General features: G+C 46.8%; 2 protein-coding genes across 2 annotated transcripts; one reads left to right on the plus strand and one right to left on the minus strand.

The window, feature by feature from the left end:
• Nucleotides 1-7542: 7542 nt before the first annotated feature.
• Nucleotides 7543-11561, minus strand: GGS22DRAFT_41460 (uncharacterized protein). The gene is made up of 3 exons (XM_047967023.1): nucleotides 10248-11561; nucleotides 9925-10187; nucleotides 7543-9874 (listed from the first exon to the last, which is right to left on the minus strand). The coding sequence occupies exons 1-3, from the start codon at nucleotides 11395-11397 to the stop codon at nucleotides 7766-7768; spliced, it is 3522 nt and encodes a 1173-aa protein (XP_047816650.1). The 5' UTR covers nucleotides 11398-11561; the 3' UTR covers nucleotides 7543-7765.
• A 3180-nt stretch (nucleotides 11562-14741) lies between these two features.
• On the plus strand, nucleotides 14742-15853 carry GGS22DRAFT_190798 (Rho2 GTPase; the record flags this gene model as incomplete). The annotated part of the gene is made up of 5 exons (XM_047965027.1): nucleotides 14742-14776; nucleotides 14986-15064; nucleotides 15147-15152; nucleotides 15229-15420; nucleotides 15563-15853. The coding sequence occupies 5 exons, from the start codon at nucleotides 14742-14744 to the stop codon at nucleotides 15851-15853; spliced, it is 603 nt and encodes a 200-aa protein (XP_047816651.1).
• Nucleotides 15854-16340: the final 487 nt, after the last annotated feature.

Raw genomic sequence — 16340 nt, forward strand, 5'->3', positions numbered from 1 at the left:
GGGTCGGGTAGCGACAGTTAGAACGGGAAAGGAACTAGCCGATACCAGTTAAATACTACATAAGACGCGTACATAAAGACGACGTACCTAGTAACGTACTTCATACCGGTACTTACCTACCTAGGTAGATTGGGAGGGAAATGAGATTGAGGCTTTGGCTGTTTGGTAAATTGAAATCTACCTGTATCTACAATTGTATCTATTTTGGTAGGTTGGTTGCGTTGCGGTGCTTACCGTATATGTGTGCCGCAGTAAAGCAAGACGGCGCAGCCACCTAGTTCTCCTTCGTCTATTGGTCGAGTTTGGAGAAGATGAATAGACGATCCAATTGGAGTTTAGAACGGGGCGGGTTTGAAGGTAAGAGACATGAAGGATTTGAATCAAAAGATAAGCGATCTCAGGTGCTTGTCAGACGAGATGTATCGAATTCCGTCGTACGAATCTAGCAAACTAGGAAGGTCTAAAATGAAGCGGACTGACAATAGAAAGTCTTCTAAGTTCTAAGGTTACGCTGATCTAGCGATACTCTTCCCAAGTCAAGCTTCGAGATCATCGTCTCGAGGTAACGTGGGACTGTTAGGAGGTAGCCTATGCGATAAATTGTATCGCACATCGCCATCGCTTTAATGGGTTCATGAATGGATTCCGAATGGATTCGTACATAGATTCGTACTTCGTACTTCCCGTCAATGCAAAGACCGAAAATTGCAAATCGAATGGCACCAAGTGGAAAACAAGTTAAACAAGCACCTTGGAGACCCCCTTTTTTCCCTTTTTTTCAGCTCTTGCTCCGCAAATTTGGGTCCTTGGCAATGCTTATTCGCATACTTCCCGGTAGATGGTAGATAAGTTTGATAAGTTCTTTACAGGGAATATTCTTAAAACATATTAACTAGATCAAATTGAGTAATTTAAGGCTGCATCCCCCTTGCCCTGCTGAAGGCCTAGCACGTAAGCAAACGTGGCTAAGCCGACGCATCCGCCAAAAGGGGTTTAGGCGAATAATAACGTAAGGTTGATTTTCCTAAGCGGAAAGGTTCAAGCTCCTCTTCTATTTCAACTCCAAAATTCGCAGAGAAAGTTGAGATGGCAATAAACATCCATTATATTCAATTCCATGAGGTGTTTGTCAAACTTCATATGTCAGTCAGTGCTGGCATGACACTCTACCTATATACATATCATAACCCGTTCCAACTCGCAACTCATGCTAGGTACCTAGGTAAGTAGTTGTGTATTTGGACCTCACTAACGAACTTCTATTATCCATCTTATTACGCAGTAGGTTGTCTCACCAGTGGTCCACCCATCACACTACTCAGCTTCTTAGCAAAGTCTAGACTCTCCGTCGGGCACCTGACGACAACATCAAAATGGAGGAAACCCAAATATCCATAGGAAACACATTGCAAGAACGAATCCCCACCAATTTCTGCTATTTGCCAAGGGGGTTAAGAGACCCAACATAAACGCCCCAGAGCGCACTTCTTCCTTGCAAGCCACAAACAAACTCGGTCCCGCTGACTGAATAGGATATGAATGCAATTTATCTTTGGAAAGGGAAGATCTGCCAAATCAACAAACGGATTCCCTGAGACTACCTGAGACCGAGAGAGTTATCTAATTGACAGTAGCCTGTGGACAACTTGTCGCGAGTCGCGAGATGTTATGGAACAACGTTCCCAAAATACTGAGTAAGATAACCCATGTATGTTCGGCACAGCTGGCAGAACTCGACTCACCTGCAGCGATGGCAGGAGAGAAGACCGATAATTTACAATCCGAAGCCATGACCTAGCCTGTTTCCGGGAACTTAACAAGACGCATGTCATTGCCGCAACTTTGCTAAAAGATCCAACCTACTAAGTATCTACCTTTTCACGGGAGACGAAACTTACTCCAAAGCCGACAGCATTGAGCATATTGCAGTAGAATTCAATCTGAGTTGGGACATGCCGACTTCACATTCTATCTGCGGTACCTATTTAGTATGGCTTTTGTATCGTCAGTTTATATAACCTATGGCTTATAGACTACCTAATTCGACGAACGAAAGACCCGTTACGGTCACGCGTTAAGACCCGGAAACCCTGGCACATATTCTATGGAAACAGTTGCCAACTCGTCAGCGTCCGCCCTTCGGACACAGAATGGGAATTTGAAGACGGCACGCCCTGCCAACAGAAGATAGCAACGCCGTCGGTTTCGCAAATGAGCTTGAAACATTAACCGAATTGTCAGGATTGAAGGCTTATAACATCCATGACACAGACTACGATGTCGCATGTGAAGAATATGGAGATCTGAACCTTTGGAACAACCGAGACCGTGGAAACTTAGGTGTGTTGACCTTCGAGCTCTTATTAATGAATAAGGAATGTATATGCGACATGATGGGGTTGCAGAATCTGACTTCTACCCTCTGAGTGCCCCAAATAAGAGACTATTCTCTATCTAAAGCCGCAACCTTAGAAAATTTTCATAAAAGGAGAATCGCAAGAAGCCCTGCTCGGGAGGAAATCAATCAACAAGCTATAGCTTCAACCCGGGGTTTGGCCAACCTTGGTTTTCAATCGTCTAGGTCATCACTGTCGCGATGTAGGTCTCGGGTAAGCACCTAAGTACAGCAAGTGCGCCAGAGCTATAAACGAGCGCCGAACAACATGAAAAAAGCCTAACAGAACATTTCAGTTACGCATTATATCAATGATACTCACGTAATTAAACACACATAACCAATCGATCGATAAGCCCTCATATGTCATGATGCAGGACTAGGAGGTAAAAAGTAACTCTTCTATGATGAGCCCTCGACCCCTCTTACCGCTATCAAATAATAATAACCCCCTAAGGTCTTTCGTGTCTTAGTGAATTGATGATGTTATTCTCAAGTTCTATTTTAGGATTATTAAAATAATAAATATTTTCTTATGTCTTAGGTAACCTTTTAGCTAAGCTACCTGGAAAAACTCAGATTCTGACGCTCAGGGATATGTTTTTTAATTGGGGGATCAGGCCTCGGGTTGATGCTAGACACAAAAACAGGGGACAACGACAATTTCGTCTGGGGAATTGATGTTGGTGTTATGCTGGATACATGAACTGGCGACAACGACAGTTTAGTTTGGGGAATTGATGTTGGTGTTATGCTGGATACATGACTAGGTACTTAGCGATACATTTTCTGTTCTTGTCGACGTGTTTCTAGCAGGAAACCCCATAGTGACGGGTAAGCTTTTTGCTTTTAGTTTCATTTAATTATATCGATTGTGTTCCAGGTTACCTCCCCTAATACGAAAACTCTTATCCATTCTTGCGGAGACTCGAAATCCCAATCTTCCTTGTTCTTCGAGAGATTTCGTAGCTTTAATAGCTGAAGCCCTTAAGGCTACACACTTGAGCCACGCACCTCAAAGCCTATTTATTATTCGGACTCCACGAAAAAACCTTTAACGACCCGTTAAACTTTCATCTTCCCCTTTCATTCTTCGTCCTAACTATTTCTTAGTTGGCGGTTGTATGTTATTCCTCGTTGTTGTGAGGGCGACGGGAGATCGGAACTTGTCGGGGGAGGTTTTTTTTTATTCGGGACGGTGGGCATTAATTCCACCTTGTTGCTGAATGAAACCTTCGGTTTCTACTTTTCATGAGGGTACCAAAATGTCAGGGTTCTCAGTCATAAGAAGATAGATAATGGTTTTCGTTATGAATCGGAAGGCACGGTCGAAGCAGTCTTTGAACTTGTGCGTGTCGATTATCCATTCTGCATTGTACTCGGGAAGACGAGAAGCAGATCGGCGTGTTCTTAGGTACTTAGACTTGTTGTCTCGTATGGTCTCGTGGGGTCTGGTGGTGTTGATGCTTCTAACTCGAGTTCTTTAGCAAGTTTGAGCTCTTCCAGCGACAATTTACTCTTCTTGTCGTATTTATCAACTAAAGCCGTAGTGCTTTGTATCAGGGTTTCTCTCGGGTACCATCGGTCGTATACTGCTGACTATCCTTTCCATCTGACAAGATACTCTTAAGGTTAGCTTTCTTCCTTGTCTATTTACTCGAGGCAGAGTCTGTATAAATGACTAATGAGGTTTGAAAGTCATAGGTAAGTGAGGTCCTTTCAGAAATAAAAGTGATGGGGTGGAGGCAAAGAGAAGCCTATATATATTATGGTGTGCGTCGACAGAGTGAACAAACGAAAGGGCGGCTAGAATAATGACATACATACAGGAAATCCAATGAGACCTGGCTTAGGCAACCATCTCCTAAAGATGCTCACTGGCGATTGAGGCTCGTAGATGTTTCGTGAGGTCGAGCTCGTGCGCGAGGTATCCGATGCGCTCTAGGATTTTAAACGGGCCGAAATCTTGCTGGCCTAATTTGCGTCCGAGAATCGCTGCTATTAGAATATTGTAGTACTTTATGGTCGATGTTGGAGAACATAGGCTTGTGTTTCGCCTCCCTCTGGGTCCAGCCGCTAACAAGTCTCCTACCCGTTGAAAAGTTCAACGACCTCGTCACAGGCTCAAACCCAGCCCAAATCTGGGCAAGGACTGTCAACAACAGCCCTCTTTGGCCTTGCCTTTCAGTTTCGCTTCTACCTCTGCCTTACTGGGTAGTACGGATTGGATCCCACGGCGTGTTGATGAATATGCGGGGCCTGAGGCATCGTTTAAGGATGCCGATTCCGAGCTCGAGAGAATTACATCGGAGCTGCTGGGGGAGATAATGCCAATACAGTTGGACACTGCTTCCGGCGCAGGGAAGTGATCATAGGATCGCCCATGGCTCCCCCGCGTTTATTCCATCCTGAAACTATACCTACCTAGGTATGTATTAAGAATAGGTAAGTATCAAGAACTTGGGATAAACCGTGATCTAAGAAGAAATCGCCAGCGAAGGAAATAAAGGAAGGCGTCGACAAGCCTAATAGGAGTTGAACCTAAACTTCCTTGTCCCTTATCCAGTATCCCCGTCTGTTTTCTCGTCTTAGCCGACAGAATCCCAGGGTTGTCTCTCTTAATGACTACACTCGACCATCCATTGGTCATAAAAATCTCCATGTCCCGATGAATAATTCCGTTTAAGTTCTGGTTATAAGTATTCATTTGTTCCGAAATCTTGTTTGCGTTCCTCGATCAGCCAGAGTAGATCAAGATCTACCAGATTGTATATAGTAGTCGTGTATCTTGTAGGTCGTTCATGTGCAAAGAACAGCAAGAGCGGACGGCCTCCATTGCCCAGTCCTTCAAGTTTCCGGATATTCTTCGCCTGTGTTAACTATCGTTAAATCGTCCAACATCTTTGATCAAATATCTGCCGGCAGAATTCCCGACGGGCAATCAACAATAGGCGAAGTAGTGCCTGAGACAGTGCCTCACCTAGGACACTAGTAGGAATTCGGAGTCGATGATTGTTGTATTAAGGATATTAGATCCTACATTGTGTTTGGTGCCATGATTCGTGAAATTGTTTACTCGTTCGATCTCAGTGTAAGAGCGATCGTGGACATTCCCTGCGCTTGCCTTCTCACGACAAGGCAACTGGCGACAAGCCTCTACTAGCTCTAATCGATCCATGAAGGCGTTTTGCACATGGGAATGATTATCTCCCCGCCCCTGGTCGGGATGAAGTTTGAAGCAGGATACCTGAAAACCCGTGGATTTAGCCAGGGTTATTATCGAGAGGCGATGGGCAGGTTTGCTGCCATTGTCCCGAGGGTTATCCTTATGAACCCATACGCGAAACTACTATCCAGTTCGGCGAGGACCACGAGATGGGCGGGAGGGCGTGTAAACGCCCTCGTTTAATCCGCTGTGTTTTATGGTGAGGTAAGCCTAGGTGCGCTTCCTTTTTAATAGTCTGTACGAAGATTAGTACAATGTATTAGGATTCATAGACAGATCTTTACCTCGTGTTGAAGAATGAGGATGATACATTTTTGTTATCAACCTTGTTAACTGTTTATGGGGTTGATATCTTCTGCGTCATCAAGGCCTTCTCGCAAGTGCAGTGCGATATATCGATTTTTGCAAGCCAACAAAGCGATATCAAGGGATTATACTGGTTTAGAAAAGGGTCGTTCCGTGCCGTTAGTAAAGAATACCAAGTCCTTCCGGGTTTCTTCTCCGCATCAATTGCCCCAGCCTACTGGAGCATTTCGGGAGTTGTAATATTGTTATCTGGCTTTCTGATTGTCTTTGGGTATCTTATGTTGATAAATAAAGGTTAGTTGATGCTTTACTAGGTTATTAGGTTGTGAAAGAAAGGTTTATGTTTGAACAACGAACGTCTCCGACGATTTAGATTTTGAATTGACTTAGTGAAGAGCTGGGAGCATGATAATAAAGAGGTAACCTTGGAACTCATTTGCGGGGGTGAGCAGATTTTAGACTTAACAGAAAGTGCTCATGCATTTAGGGTACGTGGCTTCTAGATTTTTAGTGGCACTCGAGGGGTTTTTTAAATTTAACATTTTATATGCTCAACTGTAATTATGGTTCTTTATATCATCCGATCATGAGACTGAATAACTGGGAGCTGCTATTAGAAAGAAATGGGGCCAATAGTAAGTAGAACTACAGAAAAATCTCTCACCGTACTGGTAAGAGTTACTAAAAAAACATGGTAGGTAGAGCTGTAGATAAACCCAATTGAAATAACCGGATGTTTATTCGGAATTCTGGGAACAAATTTACGCAATTATGGTAGCATGCCATAGCCGGGATCTGATGTGAACCTGGAATGACATATTAATCGCCGTGAGAATTTCGGAGTCGCTCAAGCAGAATTTTGAAATCGTTGAGCTGGCTTTCACAAAGAATGGACCCTCAATCCTTGATACCTGGGTAGGTATTTATAAGAGTGGCCATGGTTAATAGGGAAATTGTGATGAGTGCTGGTGAGTATTTGGTGACTCCCCATTACGTAGGGCTCATACCAAGATATATCTTTTGCTACATTCAACACTTTAGTTGGCACCATGATTGCACTTAGTGCTTCAGCTCAGCAAGTTTGCACCTTAAACATACAGTACTCTACACAGTATTCCAAGTTGCTCTATCAGATATTCTTCCCAACAAAATCGTGTACTTTTGGGGATTGAAGCCATATAACAGACAATCGACAAAAAGGGCCAAGATCAAGCGACCAAGCATATCGATCACCTCATTCACAAGCACATATTCAACAACAAATGACACAATATTAAGTATGAATGCTCAACGAAGATTCCCATTCATAATAATGACCCTTTCTCAAACGGTCCTAGACTCAGCGAGGGTTCTAACGCCCCCTCTTGCACATGTATGTTATCCCCAGCCCTGAAAGCACAAGCGTAGGCGTAGGGTAAAGTAGCAGTGGTGGTACTAGTAGTAGAATTTTTACTCAATGGCCAACCCCGCTCAAAGGCGGGGAAAGGAAGAAATGCGTGTGTGGTCGGGATGCAAGACCAGTACATAGCAGAGTAGGTAAGGTAGGTAGGTAGGTTACAAGTGGTAGTGATGGTGTCGGCGATTTGCCTGTCGAATGCTCACCCACCGACGGCTGCACGGCCTCAACCACACCAACATCAACAACAAAAAAAGCGGTACAGTGAGAAAAAGAGAAACTCTAGCGGATAAAGTGCGGACTCACCCCCGACTTTTTCGTGCAGAGTAAACAGTAACCCCAACACAATCCTAGCATCTACGTCGACCATTCCATTCCCTCTTGCTAATACTTGCGGTAACCTGACGAATTACTACCCGGTGTGGCGTCCCTCGGAAGCCTCCTAAGCTCTCTGGATCGGGACCGCGTGGTTAGGCGGACTGGTGCCTGCCACCAAGTTACTGATACCTCCTGTACCAGGAGCTCCTAAATTCTGTTTCAACGTGGTCGATCTGTCGAAATGGATGGCGATGATGTTACCGTCGTGGTCGCGTCGGATATCGAAACTTCCACCTCCATTATGGTCGTTGCCTTCGGTTTCGCACATGTCCAACAACTCCACCTCGGATATTGGCTCTTGTCCTGGTAGACCGATGGAGCCAATATGGGCTTTTATGGCAGGTAAGTCTATGTACCCATCTGGATCCGTGGTGTGTATTTCCAAGTCTTTGCACGAGCTTATAAGTATCTGACGAATAGTCACGGATCGAGGCTGAGTTGTGCGTATTCCTGGAGGTGGAGCGAACGCGGCATTCGATGGCCACGCTAGGTTGGCAAATCCTGGAGGTGGAGAGAACACATTTGGATGACCCCATGTATTCAATGACGAACCGACGAAAGGATCTATGAATGGCGCGCTTGTAAACGGTGGCCGGGCTCCGGGGGGAGCAGTACCTCGGCGGGAAGAGCCAACGCCCCCGAAAGGTTCGTCCGCATCATCGAGGAGAGCACTGCTGCCGAGATGACTACTTACATCGTCAATATCGGCGGATAGATCATGACTCCTTTGCCCATGAACCACGCTTCCAGGCCTACCAATAGGCGTTGGTAGGGTTGTATCAAATGAGGCGGACGCCTGACGTGAATGCGACGGAGGATGTCCCGGCGCACTTTCCGGAGAGAAGCCTTGATGATGCATGCCGGGAAGAGGTGGTTCCGGTGGTTGGTGAAACCCGGGCGGTGCATGTGGTGGCATTGGGAAGGCCCGGCCACCCATAGGACTAGGCGCAGACAGACCAGGCGGTGCTGGCAGACCCATGGGGCGAAAGTTTCCAGGGGGTGGGTACATAGGATCCATCCGGTTGAAGCCTGGAGGGAACTGCGGTGGTGGCATTCCGGGCGAATACTGCATTCCCATTGGTAGCCCCATGCCGAACGGCGTCTGATGCGAACCAGGTGGACTCTTAACGCCTGCGTGCAGAGGAGATGCCGGTTGGATGGTAGGAGGTCCTCCACCCATTGGCCCGTTAGCAGACGTCTTTCTCGGTGGGCCTATGGGTCCTGGACTGGTATGCGACGGAGTTAACGTGTGCGGTGACGCATTTTGGCTGGGACCGGAAGCAGAATGGGAAGCCTGGGAAACTGATCTTGTTACTTCTTGAGAAGCGGACCGAGGTTTTATGGGTGTCGGAGCCATAGGTAGAGCAGGTGTCGCAACAGAAATCTGGGGAGACGGATAACTAGCTGGATACTGATGAGGAATGGCGGGGATCGAGATCGGATGCTGTTTTTTTGCCGGTTGGGTCGGAATAGGTGCAGCAGGTGTCGCGACCTTAGCTGCCGTTTTCTCCTTTTCTTCCTGCTTTGACTTTTCCTTGGCATCCCTTTCTGCCTTAGCTTGAGCCGCCCTTAATTCCTTATCCCTCTTATCTTTCTCATGCTTCTCTCTCCTTTCTCGAGTCTCGCGTTCCTTCTGCTCGCGCGCTTCTTGTTCTTTGCGTCGTTGTTCATCCTTGACCTTTTTCTCGCGCTCTTTCGCTTCGCGGACTTTTCGCTCTTGTTCTAGCTGCTTTTCCTTTTGCTCATGAGCGCGTCGTTGTCGATCTACCTCCCTTTTCGCCCGTTCCTCTTCCTCGGCTTTCCTTTGCGCATCTTTCTTCTTGCGCTTCTCTTCTGCCTTGAGCTTGGCTTCCTCGAGTTTTCTAGTCTCCTCTCGTAAGCGTGCGGCGTCTTCGGCCGCTTTGGCAGCATCTCGCTTAGCCTTTTCCTCAAGCTGCTGTTGCTTTTTCTGGGCCGCCTTATCTTTTCGCTTCTGAGCCTCCTTTGCTTTCTTGGCCTTTTGCTGGGTCTTCTGTGTCTCTTCCTGTTCAAGTTCCTCAAGAAGTTTTTCCTGCCGTTCCCTAGCGACTTTCTCTCGGTATGCTGTTAAGACTCTCTGCTCGAACATGCGCGCAGCAAATATCTGAAACATTCGACGGCCCTCTTCCATGCGCTGCTCCTCCGTCATGGTATCCTGTGGAGAATTAGCTAATGACATGTTCCTATAAGATTTCTGCTAAGTACCTCTTCCTCTTCGTAATCTTCGTCTTGAGTATCATAATCCTCTTCTTCCTCTTCGTCCTCCTCAAATTCGTCTTCCTCCGGAGGAGCGTGGTTGTGAGGATTAGGTATGGAGGCGCCGTTTACGCTATGGCCATAACTTCCAGCATAGTGTTCTTTAGAGTCTTCCTCGCGGGCCATTCTTCTCTCGGCTAACTGCTCCATCATCTCAATGAATTTTTTGCCATCATTTTTGAGTAGATCGTCTGCTACAGTAAGAATACCGCCTAAATCATGTTATTCATATACGTTGAATTTACGTATGAATTTGGGGGACTCCAGCTTACCTTTGACCGTGAGACTTTGACCGAAGTTGAAGAAATCAGTGGGATACGAGTCGCGTGGTATATCCTCTGGCTCATCATCGTCCTCCTCGTCGTCCAAGCCCTCGACGTCACTATAATCCTCAACATCATCTTCGTCGTCTTCGGGGTCTTCGGGATCGTCTGAATCCACGTGTTCTAGCATACGACCACGGGGCGGATGGTGGTTCGGATATCGAGTCGGTGGAGCTCCGGGAGGATGTAGACCAGTCATAGGACCAAACCTTTTGGGCGAAAACATGGGCGGCGCATTCGGGTGGTTATGAGGCTGATTTGCAAAAGATTCTAGCTCTTGATAATAAGCATCGTAGAGACCCTCCAACTCTTCCTCGATCGCCGTTCGCTTACGTCCGCAGACTGCGCAACTACACGTGTGTTTTTGTTGCTCCTTCATCTTCTTGAGGACAGCGTCTTTCTCTACCTTAACTAAAGATTTACGTTCATCCTCGCCTAAACCTAACCAGAACTGTTTTATTCGTTCGCGTTCCTCCGGGCCGGATGTGTTCCATATCTTTTCTTTTGATATGCCAGAGGGGTGACTGTGAATCGATTCTTCACTTAAAGCCTTCTTCTTCTTTTTCTTAGACTTCTTGGATTTTTGCGTAGATCCATTTATGCTTTGGCTAAGGTCATCATGGCCATCGTCGCTTTCGGTTTCCTCACCCCAATCTTCACCGTTATGGGTATGGTTATGGGATAGGTAGGCATCGTTTAGCATAGCATTATGGGAATCATGCACACCCTTTCTATGCGACCCAGGCACGGCGGGCAGAGGCGCACTGCTCGTGGAGGCCGGACTAGGGAGTCCATTGGCAGCAGCCTCAGCTTGTTCGGCAGCAGCCTTAGCGGCAGCTTTCGCTCGGCGTTTTTGCTTTTTGCGGTTCACAGGTTGCGCAGGGGGTACATCGACGACAGGAGGGGGATTGGTAGGGGCACCTCCTTTCGAAGATGATGTAGTTGTCGGTGATGGCTGAGCAGGCGGAGTTGAAGCTGAGGATTTAGGAACGGAGATATACTTTGTTCCATCCTTGTTCGTATATTTCGCGGTGGCCTTAGGAACAGATGGCGTAGGAGCCTGTGTGGCTGGCTGTCGGTTGCTATTTTTCGCAGGCATTCTACCTAGGTGTCCGAAGGGGTATCTAAAGGGAGGCGATTTATGACGCGAATATAGTCGATGGAGTCATGTGCGATGTACTGGCAGGAGAAACTCCAGGTCAAATAGCTCGATATCAAAAGTCACTTGTTCGTATCAGTAGGATCAATGTTGGAAATCAGATTGCAGGCAAGTCTAATGGTTGGATGGGTATCGGTGCTTTGTTTGGCGAAGCCAAGTTCGCCGTCGGTGCCCCTCTCCAAGGTGGGAAATTGGCGACGGGTCCGAATCCTCAGCAGATGCGGCAAGTTTTATTCTAGGGTATTGTCTCTGCTGTAGCCACGTAAATATGTTGAAGGTCAAGCGGAATAATGTCCGGAGTGGTGGCTGGTCACCGCGGGAGGGTTGTTTGTTGGATCAGAAAACGTTAGGCGTAATCAGCAAGAATTTGGTTGTTGGTGTTTCTAATTCTTAAGAGTTCTAAAGTTCTAAAGTTCTGGCTTTTCCTACGTCGAAATCTCAGGTACCTAGGAAGGCAGGTACAATCTCCAAAGTAGTACGCACCTTGTGATTGGGTGAAATGCTTTTTATCGATTGGTTCTATTGGATCGGGTCCTTCTCGCTCCTGCCCAGCCTGGTAAAAACACCTTACGTAAGGTAGTTAAACCGCTGTGGCCGCTATGGTAATTATATGTACCTAGGTACCCGTTCCCACAGCCTCATCCTCATCATGTCCCTCACCTTCATCAGCCCTCAGTTTTGCCGGTCGGTCAACGGGCAACAAACAGTGGGTAACTGCAACCTGTACCTTAAAGTCACATGATCTTAATGCCCCTCCATCATTTCAAGGTTAGGACTGACATCGAAGCTGGGCAATTGGAAAATTGAACATACAAATACCTACTTACATCCATCCATCCATCTGACCCATCAATTGAAACCAACATTACGACACCTTGATGGCTTGAGTTAATCCTGTTATTCCTGACTACATCTGGTTCTTTTCTCTCCTGTTTTTCGAGTTCGAAATGGGTGTCATAAGTCTAATGGGTATTTCAATCGATTGGATCTTACGGAGTAAAAAGCTCGAATTTCAGAATCTGTGCCACTGGGTCGTCGATGATTTAGGCAAGTAGGGCGAGGTGGACCAGCAAGGCGAAATATCTGTCAGAAAGATAAAATTTGCCTTCGCATTCTACTTACTCGCTTATTTAAGCTCAGTATAGGAACTGTTATTCCATTTTCAGATGTCACTGTAGGCCGAACTCAGGTCCAGGATGCCTCTCCACAACGCATTCCCCCCCAACGCCATGTGCTGATGGGTCCTAAAGGGGTTACATATTAACAACCCCAAAACATTTCTACAGTTTCAGCATTACTCCACGACTTTGCAACAGAACACAGGTGTAAAATCTAGACCCTGTGTTTCCATACCTAGTAACACCGGAGATTGGAACGCCCTGTCTATCGACGGCGAATCTACTCTGTATTCAACAGTTCAATAAGGACCGGTCCGTTCATAACTGGCTAGTATCACTAGTATTACTACTAATTATCACTAAAACTTTCACAGCACCACAGCGCTACATCGTCATCACTGATGAAATCAACAAGTGTACCTGACGCGACTTGTCAGAAGATAGACAGACGGCATCAGGAAACACTAGTGCTATTAGCTACTACCGACCCAATCATATCGGATCGATGCTGTATTGTTCGATATACATATCTATCTCCATGATCTCCCGTCAAGTGGTGCGGTAGGACATAGTCATGATTATTACTTGACAATTGGGTCGAGAAAGGGGATTGTGGGATTGTGCAGTAGAGATATGCACTACCCAATTTTTTTCATGCTGAGACATGCAGCCCGTTGGGCGATCTTAATCAACTACGCGCGTGGGGACGGAAGCGGTCAGGTCACCCAGGTCCAGCTTGGATGCGCTAACTTGATTTGAGTCAAATTGATTCCTCGACGTCGACAAAACTGGACGAATCGGTAGCTTAAACAGTTCGTCTACCGACATAGGTATTGAGATAGGCTATCAAACACCGGGAGTCACCCAAGCGCCAAGTTAACAAGTCGAGGACACAGGTTGCGTAGTTTTGGGGGTCCACATCAAATCATCAGATGAACTCCGCAACATACATCCTTATGTATGTGATGCCGGTTAACCCACTGGCCGAATGACGAACAAGTCGAGTCTCTCCTTTCCTAAATCCCTACTGGCTCCCCGTGATTCTACGATCTAGTTGTCTGGCTGTCCGGCGGACAACTCAGTCGCCAGTTATTAATTGGCGTTCACCGGTCCGCATCGAGTTATATCAAACCAATCGTGCTCAGTCAGGAATTACACTTGCGAGGTGCCTTGTTAACTAGTTGATGCTGTGGCACTGTCAGATGAGTCTGGTAGAGCCGGAACCTTTGTAACGTAGCAGCCTTTGGCGGTTTAGCATGTTTACAGCTAAGTGGCGGCATCTCGCAGCTTTTGCACCAGTTTTTGCACCGGCTTAGTATGCTGTGTGTTGTGCGCGTTGGGCAATAGTTATGTCCATTGAGCGAAGTATGCTCTAGCACATCGAGTGAATCCCTTATATAAAACGATCAAAAGTTCAAACGTGGTTCTCCTACCCTACAACTAGTTACCTAACTTATACTCCTAACTCTCCCTAAATGTCCCTAACTATCCCTAACTATCCCTAAATTTCTTGGGGCTGCTAGGGTATATTTGTTTAACACATCTGGGCAGTTTCGCGTCCCGGTAACGGATTTGACCAATAACATCGCCTTATTTTTCAAGCTGAATCCCAAGTTACAGGGGGTAACAACACGGACTAAGAACTGAATCCTTTAACGGAGGCCTTAAATTCTACCGCGAAGCCCGGCTCTTCCTAGGCTTTGCGCAGGCCGCTCGTATTCAAATAATTTTTCTATCCTAAACATATTTCAACTAACCGGATAACCAAGAAACTGGTTAAAAGTAGGAATTAAAAGAAGGATCAAGAAGAGAAGTCATCTCATTATCCTCGGGAATTCTAGAAAGGCCTATATCGACGACGGTTTATTTATTATCAACACCCGACGCGGAGACTGTTGAAGGTCACTCAAAGTCCGACTTGGGGAGACTCGCGTCGACTTTTTAATCAACCATTGGAGGCCTATCCACGCTTACTTACATTACACCACCCGCGAGGTGACGAACCAGACACTGGGCACACCGACAACAAACTTCTTCTACTTCGCCAATCTACGCGTCAAAAACGCAAAACGAGTCTGAGAACTCTGTTTCCTATTTCTGCGACCAAAGCAGACGACGAGAACCGTACCAGAGTCTCGGAATTGACATTATCATTCGCGTCGAGCAATGGCGAGTTCGAATCCGCAGAATGTCATCCGTAGGTACGTTCAATTCGACCGACGATCCTTTTTCGGCTACCTTCGAATCGTCACACCCACCACGAACGTTTCCCCTCTACGCTCGTGATATGTTCTAGCCCGGCCTTATGGAGGCGCGCGACAACCATCTCGCGAACCCCTACCATCGTCGGCTACTACTACACTTGCTTCGCACCTGATGCACCTAAGCATTACTAATCAGATTTATATAGGAAACTAGTCATCATTGGCGACGGAGCTTGCGGCAAGACCTCTTTATTGAGCGTCTTCACATTAGGGTATTTCCCAACCGTATGTCAACGTTTCCTTTTCGCCTATTCATTCCTCCCCTTGATCCTTTGTTGCATGTACCTTGCTGACACGTCATACATAGCACTACGTAAGCAGACCTTTAGAAGGACGCCCTACTAAGAAAGTAGACGAAACTAACGAATCGCTCTCCCTTGCTTTCTCAGATCCCGACCGTATTTGAGAATTATGTCACAGACTGCAGAGTAGACGGCAAGTCGGTACAATTGGCATTATGGGATACGGCAGGCCAAGAAGACTACGAACGACTGCGGCCACTCGCATACTCGAAGGCGCACGTATTATTGATAGGGTTCTCGATTGAATCACCGGATTCACTTGACAACGTGAAACACAAGGTCAGGATTGACCCCTGCCCCTGGTGAACATCATGTCCCAATTTGCGAATCCAAGCCGTGGCGTCCCCAGAAAAAAAAAGGAACAAAACAAACTAAGAAAAACAAGAGCAATGAGAACCCCAGCTAACGAGGAGATAAATAGTGGATAGAAGAAGCTACGGAGCGGTGTCCAGGTGTCCCAATCATCCTGGTGGGCCTGAAGAAGGATTTGCGCGACGATCCGGTAGCCGTCGAAGAGATGCGCAAGAAGAGTCTCAAGTTCGTAACGGAACGGCAAGGCGAACAAGCGGCGCAGGATATTGGTGCGCGAAAGTACCTCGAATGCTCGAGTCTTAGCGGCGAGGGCGTCGACGACGTCTTCGAGGCCGCAACCCGCGCTGCCCTACTCACATTTGAGAGAGGGGAAGGTTCCGGATGCTGCGTCATATTATGAGGTATTGCGACACGACTCGACACGAAACGGCGGTTTAGAAACGGGGAGAAGGTGACGAACGAGTTTCCCGCGAGACGACTAAAAAGGGGTGTATACCGGAGCCGGAGGGAGTTCAGCGGGAATGGTATTCTGGATACTTTGCTTTCCTTTGTTATCATCTTGGAATATGAGAGGAAGAAAGATGCATGAACGGGGGACGAGATGGTGGAGGCGCCGCTAAAAAAATTGAGTGCCGGAAAGAAGCAATAGGGGGGAAGGCTGAGATATACCACCAAATCTACCAAGACCGAGGCGAAAACTGTTTGCTGGGACCTAACTAACCTACATTACTCTACGTACCCGGCAAGCACCACGACCACATTATCTACCTATATGCATATCATATCTACATACCATCTATCGAGAGTGTCGAAGAGATATATCTAATGCGACACCTGGACTTTCGCTCGCCTACAGATGAAAAAACCACCTGCACGATTTACGAGAG

The sequence above is a fragment of the Annulohypoxylon maeteangense genome (genome assembly GCF_022496945.1).
Source record: "Annulohypoxylon maeteangense strain CBS 123835 unplaced genomic scaffold GGS22scaffold_14, whole genome shotgun sequence".
NCBI lineage: Eukaryota > Fungi > Ascomycota > Sordariomycetes > Xylariales > Hypoxylaceae > Annulohypoxylon > Annulohypoxylon maeteangense.